General features: G+C 40.5%; 1 protein-coding gene across 1 annotated transcript; it reads left to right on the forward strand.

Annotated features, from left to right (window-relative positions):
* Window positions 1-7,865: 7,865 nt before the first annotated feature.
* Window positions 7,866-8,894, forward strand: LOC310926874 (transcription factor Sox-1b-like; the record flags this gene model as incomplete). Its single annotated transcript, XM_083889081.1, has 1 exon — window positions 7,866-8,894. The coding sequence occupies one exon, from the start codon at window positions 7,866-7,868 to the stop codon at window positions 8,892-8,894; it is 1,029 nt and encodes a 342-aa protein (XP_083745207.1).
* Window positions 8,895-9,226: the final 332 nt, after the last annotated feature.

A 9,226-nucleotide genomic window follows, 5' to 3' on the forward strand; every position in this document is an offset into this window, starting at 1 on the left:
AAAAGTGTTAAAACACTGTGGGAGTTGAATTAACACTCCCAATTTTGCTGTGCACACACTAGCTGAATAAAGGTCACTGTGAATGTTAATTAAATAAAACATTTTGAATTATATTATGTTGTATTTGATTTACTGTTTAAGTACTTTGGGTTACTTTCTGTCTTACTGTGAAACAAATGTGCTTAATTGACCAATCCCAGTGGCGTCACTAGGCCTATTTTAGGGGGTCTGAAGCCCCCCTAAAATATTCTTAAGCCCCCCTAAATAATTTGGGGTTTTTATTCATTCTTTTTTTTTTTTTTCTTTACAAATAAGTGCCAACAAATTCTATATAAAATGGCCATAATCTGAGTTTAAATAAATAATGATGTAACCTATCATTATTCACTTAAATATGATCATAAATCTGTCCGTTTCCCTTCACTTTATAGCGTAAGGCAGAGAAAGCCCCTTCAGTGCGTCGTTATCCAATCCATTCCACTTGCTCATATAGAGAACGCTCACATCACTGAAAATCCAGTCTACGTTTTCCCTGCTACCTTGATTGTACTCGTGCAGCGTGTGTGCACCTTGAAGCACACAGTGCGAATACAGCAGCTTAGCAGCAGAATAACGTATGAAGTATGGACATCAGAAAGTTTTTCAAGAAAGTAAGTATTCATCACTGCTGCTAGTAACAATTAGTTAGCTCCAGCTAACAGCAGCAAGTCCCATGTATTAAATGAACCAGGTGCTCCCTGTTTGAAAAATATAAATCTAGCTTGCACACTATCTCTGCAGCTGTGTTTCTCAACTTAGGCATGGATGCACACCGTGCACTAGGAGTTGAGCTCATTCATGTATGATTATCATCAGTGGATATAAATAATAATACACTAATAATAATCCCTATTGACCTGTAGGAGTCAGGGCAGAGGAGCACAGGGAGTGAGAAGAGAGAGACCTCTACTAGAAAAGTGAGTCTAAAGGATTTCACAGGATAGAGTCATTTGTGACCCAGACAGTCTTGGAATTTTATGGAACTCAATATCAATATGAGATATGAAACATTTCAGCCAAGGTGCACCATATAAGACTTATTTAACTTGAGCTTTCATTGAGGAGAGTAATGATTAGAAAGTGGCGAAAGCCAAGATTTTTATATAAAGCACAAATTAGCCTGACCCAAATATTTTCAACAGTATCTTAATATTACTTTAATTTATTTTAAGTAATTGTCATATTTTTTCAGGGCTTGAAATTGCAACCATTTAAGTTACATATGTGCCCAAAATGTAATATGTGCGACTGCAAAATATTCGGGGGCAAAAAATGACTTTGTTGTGAGCTAAAGTCATGGCATTAGCCTCTATGTTGATCAGTTATTAATTCAACTCATTGTGTTTCGATGTATCTTGAAGGGTCAGGCAGAAGGAGATGCTGAGGGAGAAATAGATCAACAGGCAAGGTCAAGTCAGAGAGAGGAAGGGGATCCAGAGATGGATCAAGAGGCAGAGGAGAGAGAGAGAGAAGAAGAAGAGCGAAAAGGCCAAGAAAGTGTCAACGAAAGTGTGAACGATAAAGTTTGTGAAATTTGTTTGAGCGCTATGTTCGCTCACATCTGTGTGTCTCTTGGGGGCTAATGCTGCGTTCCAGAGCCCATCCAAACAAATGGGACGTGGGACTTATCCTACCTGAATTGTACTAGCTCCTACTTCAAAGCGTTCCAGCAATTTAAGTCGAATGTTAGAAAACAGTGACGGTCGCGGCGAATTAGATTTATGTTTGAAAAGGCATTTTGACTGTCAGCAATTCAGTCTACTTACATCAGTGTTGCCAGGTGAGAAATGTAGGATTATCGTACCAGAGACATAAAATTATCGTAGTTTGAGGGAAATTATCGTACACCCGTCATAACCAAAATAACAAATCTATTGATGCGCTATAGTCACTCTAGTGTTGAATTGCGTCTTACAGGCACTCACAGCTTTGTGGCGTCAGTACAGAATGGATTCATCAGCAGCCCCACAGTTGTGTTAAAGCAGGGGTCTGCAACCTTTAGGATGAAAAGAGCCATTTTGTCGTCTCTCCACCCAAATAAAATTCATTTGGAGCCGCAAAAAAACACACAAGATGGAGATAATAACACGTATAAAGTTTATTATACAGACAAACTATATACAACAGTAATAGTCTCTTTCATTTATGACATTTAAGAACTACAACATGTTCAGTTTATACCCAACCTCTTGAACCCGTAGACCTGGTTCTTCCATTGTTTCATTGTTTGTGGCAAACTAAAGAAATTAAAATGAACCCACTTTGAAATAAATGAAGCAAATATTTGGATTGTATGTTGTTCATGCTCGAGAAAAAGGCATGTGGATCCAAAGATGGACAGGACGCATCCAAACATGTACCGATATTGAATTTTACGTCGACGTTGGATGTGATGCACAAGATATTAAAACACTTTAATTTGTCGCCTTGATCTCTAAAGCTACAAGGAGCCACTGCAGAGTGGCTGAAGAGCCACATGTGGCTCTAGAGCCGCAGGTTGCAGACCCCTGGGCTAAAGTGTCCCCCATAAACTGTGGAGGCCACCTACTGTTAGGAAATAGACATAGCACCAGGTTTACTTTTTTGACAAAGAGAAACAGTATTCATGATAACTGACAAGAAAATAAAGATCTGGCTTCACATATTAGCATTTTATTTTCAGAGCAACAACATGTCTCTGACCTCAAAACTGACAACAACTAATAAAATAAACAAAAACAGCACTTATGCAAATTTAAAAGTGCATGCTACCAGGTTATGACTTAAAATAAAGTGCATATGAAACCTACTTCGACTCTGCCCCGAGGTCTTCATAACCTCTCCACCTCTTCCTCCCCCTTCCACAGTTATTCTCATTTTCCGCGCCTCTTCCAGACCAACTCTGCTTCTTCTTCATTTCTTTTTTTTCTTCTTTTCCTCACTCATGGGGCGGGCGCAGCAGACTATTCAGCCAATCATAGCCGTTGTTCTGAGGCAAACGAATGCACGTCACTCGTAGCTCACATTTAGAAAAGCACAATTGGCTGGAAACTTGTCACATGGAAACAGATGCCTTCAGGGTTCACAAAAAAACTCCGACAGACAGTTGCGACGCTGATTACAACCGATTATAACCACACATTCACGGAATGGTCAAATTATCGTATATTTGGCCTTTTTTGGGATTATTGATCGTACATCGTACAGAGGGCAAAATTATCGTACAAATACGCTAATTATCGTACACCTGGCAACACTGACTTACATACACAAGCGAGCCGTATATGTAAAAGCGATACATATCCACATGTAACGTCATGAGTATATTTTTACCGTAGCCCTACATATCTTCACGCTAAAGGATAACAACGACTACATAATTTCACGCCATAACATGAAAAACAAGTTGTGATAAAATCGCGGTGTCTAAAACAAGTCTACACGCAGAAAAGTAAAGTTTATAGCCTATTCATGTGACTACATGGGTACCGCCATTATTCTCCGACGTCATTTTGGTGAAGTCGGGGTAGGTCGATCAGCCCCGACTTGGCGAGTAGGAGGTCCCACTTTGACAGGCATTCCAGTGCACTTTTCTAATTGGAGGTAGGATAAGTCCCACGTCCTACTGGTTTGGATGAGCTCTGGAACGCAGCATTAGCCTCCCCTGTCCTTAAAACCTAGTTACGCCTCTGACCAATCCCCATCATTCTGTTACTAGTCCGACATTAGTTTTGGAATGTGTGTTGTCAATCTAGCTGTCAGTATTTTTATTGTTACAATGTGTTGTTATAGTAGTTTTAAAGTGGAAAAAGTAAGTAGATCAGCTTACCCCCAACTGGTTCACTTTGCTGGTTCAGCTTACCCCCAACTGGTTCACATTTTGTAGATTATTTTGAACTACAAAATAATTCAAAAACAGACATTAAATTAAAAATTCTGATGACAAGATGATTATATGGTTAATATGAAACCTTTCTGCCAATTTCTCTGGGGCAAAGTGAGACACAAGACCACTTTTTTTTAAAGACAATCATATTTTTATTGCCCTTCGTGCTGAAGACATTCTGATCATTTCCATAGTTAGGAAACATCCTGAATTAATGGGAAATGTGTAAATTTTACTGATATATAATTTTAGCTTTGCTAGAGGGGAGAAAATGTAAAGAACTCTCTCTGTAAAAACTCTCCCCTAAATGAGCTGTAATTTCACATATTTTCTGTAATATTAACAGTAAAGCACTGATTATTAAAAAAAAAACAAAAAAAACCACCATAATACTGTTGAAATTCTGCCGAACATTTACAGATTATTTACAAATGATGTACAAAATTCATGCAAAATATTGATTATCACAATCGTTTTGTGTCATTTACTCTGTCAGCTGTCTTGAGGTCCATCTGAAGGAGGTCCTCTTTTTTTTTTTTTTTTCTCTCAAATCTGTTGGAAATTCTGCTAATTTATTTGGGTACCCAAACACACAAAAAAATCAACCCGGTGTTGAAAAAGCATCTCTCTAGTCTAAAACTCCTTATAACCTTAGACCAGGGGTCACCAACCTTTTTGAGATGAGAGCTACCTTAAGGGTAAAGAATAATATGGAGGGCTACCACATTAACATTTTTTTTTGTTTACCATTTAAATGATTAATATTATGCATTCAACTGCATACACATTCATTCCAGTGCTTACTCCTAACGATTACCAGTTTTTATAAACAATATCAAAGATATTTTACTGAGCGATCATACGGATACATGCAAGTGAGGTGAAGTGAAGTGAGCCCGCGGGCACCGTATTGGCTGCCTGCGGGCTACCAGGTGCCCGCGGGCACCACGTTGGTGACCCCTGCCTTAGACAGTAACACACTCCTTTGCTACACTACTGTTTGCCTCATGGAATCAGAGAGGCCTCAGTCCAGCCACAAGCAACAACTCTCAAACCAGTTTGGACCAAAGTCATGCCGAAGACCGATCCGCTTCTGTGATTATTATGAACTACAAAATAATTCAAAAACAGACATTAAATTAAAAATTCTGATGGCAAGATGATTATATGGTTAATATGAAACCTTTTTGTCAATTCTTTGATTTTATTTCTGCCTGTTCTCCACCTGTTTCGCTGAGCTGAATGCACAGAGGCACAGTCACAGTGTATGCTAAACAAATCATACAATCCAATTAACAGCATTACATCCAACTAGTATACAGGTGAGGGAAATCCAACCATGCCAGCATGCCAGTGTTTGAATAGCTCATTGAGAGGTGGGAAGCACCTGAGACTTTTAGGGGCTTAATCCCAGAAGGCTGAAAAGATCCTCCACATAATGAAAAGCCACTCAAACAGGAGGAGAGTGGAATACCCAACAACATATTTAACGCATCATTAAAACACCTTTTGAAGCATCTTTTAGCTCAGTGTTTCTCAAACTTTCTACATGGGGACCCTCTTTTCAAAGATGGCAAACAATCGTGACCCAAATCGCAACTTATAAATTATGACAAGATACAATTCCTGTATAATGTATCGACAAATGTGGAATTCACGACCACGTGAAATCAAATCGATTTCAGATATAAATCTTTTACTTTGATGATCAAGTGTTGGCTCAAACTAAATCAGAGCTGTATTCATTTGATCTAAACTTATATAAATATTGTATAGTGTATGTATATATTTCGTTGTGCTGCATTGTCATGTATTTGCAAATGTTATAATGTAGTACTGTACACAGTTGCAAATTAACAATTGCTATAAACTAAACATCAGCTTCATGTTCTGTCTTGGAACTATGTTAAACTGCATTGTCCCCAATACATTAATACATAGATACATTTACAGAAATGTCTGTAACACCTAATATAATTGAATTACTTTTTCAAGAGATGTTTAGTAAATTAATTACAACTTAATTTTATTTAAAACATGAAGACATAAAGCGTTGATTCCCAGTCTTTGAGAACCACTGTTTTAGCTGACAACTTACTTGAGATTTACTCATTTCAACATTTTGAACCAAAAAAGCCAAACATTGATGGTTTCACACAGATTATGACTGTGTTTTTACTCACAGTTTATTTGAATAAATTCCACATCATTATGATAGGTATTTACTTCACTATTTACTCACAAAAAAGATGAACAACAAAATGTGGTTTTTTTTTTCTTAAGAGACAGTGTGGAGAAAAGGCTAATTTGTAGGGTACAGTTGCAAACACATACAATGCACATGGCTATGTAAATAATCGTTCTAAGGTAACATATTGAGGTAACATTCTCCAACTGTGTACCACAGATAGAGAAATGTTCTCATCTTTTACGTCTATTTTTGAATGTGTACATGTGACCATACAGTATTTTTTGTAATAAAAGCCTCCTTTATACAGATAAAAAATATATATCTTTGAGGTGAATTGTCCTTGATCTTTCTCATATAAGGCCAGGTGCTTGGAGGTAACAGCAGCAGTCACCTAGCAAAGGACACAACACAGAAGCACCTGTGACTCTGAAATAGAAAGCTATGCAGCCCTTTAGTCTGATCAAAAAGCAGGGACAAACAGGAAAATATAGGTTTTATGGGCTATATGGATCATAATATATAATATACATAAAAGTTTTATTAATGTTAATGCATAAAATGCAATACAATTTCTTTTTTATCTTTTCAACGCAGGTATAAACCTATTAACATACACTTGAAGCAAAACAAAAGCAAAGATTTCCTCCACATTGTCTGGTTCTTGGTTCTGGTGTTGCACAGATGATGTCTACCAGGAATGACATGACACTTCATCCAGCTGTTCGTCATCATCAAGACAAATCAGGGCCTGCTTCCTCTGCTGCAATCACTGAATAACCAGTGATGATTCACTATAAACCAATTGAGGGTAGTGATGGTTCAAATTCAGATCACAGCCACAATGTATATGTCTTGACACTAAAACATAACTAATGCTACTGTACTGTACTTTGCACACTTCTTTACACATGTGTGTACTTACTTCAAGGTGTTGCCTTATTGAACTGCTTCTTTATCTGTGAGATTAGCTCAGAGCACTTTCGTATTATGCATTTCTTGAACAGGGCTGGTTAGAGAAAAACAAAATTCCACTAAAATGTAGATTTAAGGTTATATACTAAGCAGTCTTTTTTTTCATAATATCTCATTGTATGTTTTATGTTTATATTGTATTTGCTATGAAGCACTTTGCGATTTGTATGTGTGAAAAGTGCTATAGAATTAAACTTTCTTAAGAAAAACACACACACTCACACCCAAACTTGTTTTTATGGCCTAGTGAGTGTACATATGTACATAATGCATTCTAACCCTAAAACCACGTCTTAACCCTTAACCCTGAAAAGCCCTTTAAAGTTGTGGGCCCCAGACAAAATGTACACACAAGGTCATTTTTATACAACCACACACACGCGCGCACACACACACACACACACACACACACACACACACACACACACACACACACACACACACACACACACAGATGACAGGGGGAGTCATGTTCTTTTTTGTTCTCTCGCTCCGACGTCACCAGAACATCGAGCCCCTGCACGCGAATAACGAACATCTCCACGTCCCTTCCTCATAGCTGCTGTCAGAGCGAGCGGGCCGGGCACGTTCCGGTAACATTTCCCAGTCGAGCTTAAACCAAAGTCAAATAGTGACTTTCTTTTCTTCTCAGCGCTGGATAGCGGAGGGGGGTAATAAGGAGGAGAGTTACCTGAGAGTGAATTTTCACCCTGAGACCACAGCAGCTTCCCCCCACTTATCCCCTCCTTCTCTCTGAATGTGTTTTATTGAGAAGTTCAGTACTTAAAGACCAGGTGAATGTACGGCATCATGATGGAAACGGACTTGCATTCCTCCATGGCCCCCCAGACCAACGCGTCCAACTCGGGGGGACAAGGCGGTGGAGGAGGAGTAGACGGCCCCGGGGGCAAAGTCCCCCAGGAGAGAATCAAAAGACCCATGAACGCTTTCATGGTGTGGTCCCGGGGCCAGCGGAGGAAAATGGCACAGGAAAACCCGAAAATGCATAACTCAGAGATCAGCAAGCGGTTAGGCGCCGAGTGGAAGATGATGAACGAGACGGAGAAGAGACCGTTCATTGACGAGGCGAAGCGGCTCCGGGCCATGCACATTAAAGAACACCCGGACTACAAGTACCGGCCACGGAGGAAGACTAAGACGTTGCTGAAGAAGGACAAGTACTCTCTCGCCAGCGGATTCCTCGGTTCCTCTGCGGGCGTAGGGATGGGCGGCGGACACGCTGGGGCGAATGCGGGCTACGCTGCGCATGTGAACGGCTGGGCGAACGGTACATACTCCGGTCAGGTGGCAGCTGCAGCTGCAGCTGCGGCCGCGCACGCCATGATGCAGGAGGCGCAGCTGGCGTACACGCAACACCCGGGCACCGGGGCTCACCCGCACCACCACCATCATGCGCACAACACACAGCATATGCACAGGTACGACATGAGCGCTTTAACTTACAGTCCCATCTCGAACTCTCAGAGCTACACGAGCGCGTCTCCACCGGGCTACGGTGGCATCACTGGCTACACTCACCAGCACCAGAGTTCCGGTGTGTCCACGGTGTCCGGTGGCATAAGTGGCACCTTGGGCTCTCTGGTGAAATCGGAGCCGAGCATAAGCCCACCCGTGTCTGCCGCGAGCGCAGCTCAGCCGTGCCACACCGGGGACCTTCGGGACATGATCAGCATGTATCTACCCACCGGCGAGGCGGTGGCCGGGGACTCCTCCGTTCAGAGCAGACTCCACGTGCTCCACCCGCAGCACTACCAGAGGAGCGGCTCCACTCCGGTAAACGGGACGGTTCCTCTGACTCATATTTAATGAATATCTCCTTGCATCATGAAATCACTACCAAATACATCAAATATGGGTGCAGGCTGCCTAAGAACTGTATATTATTTGGCCATAAAAATGCAATGACTTTGAACAAACTGTTATTTTTTAATTATTATTATTATTGTTATAATAATATTGTTATAATTTTTATTCTCATTCAGTGATGAATTTCTCTTTATCCGAGCTCTAAGGAGAGCGCATCAAATTTTGATTAAAATTATGCCTTGTTTGACAGCAAATGATCATCTGTGAAGGCTGGTGCAGTTTAAAGCGGACTTTTCTTCTTTTTTTCTGTGGAGTTAAAAGCATCGGCCGTG

The sequence above is a fragment of the Microchirus variegatus genome (genome assembly GCF_963457635.1).
Source record: "Microchirus variegatus genome assembly, chromosome: 5".
In the NCBI taxonomy this organism is placed as follows: domain Eukaryota; kingdom Metazoa; phylum Chordata; class Actinopteri; order Pleuronectiformes; family Soleidae; genus Microchirus; species Microchirus variegatus.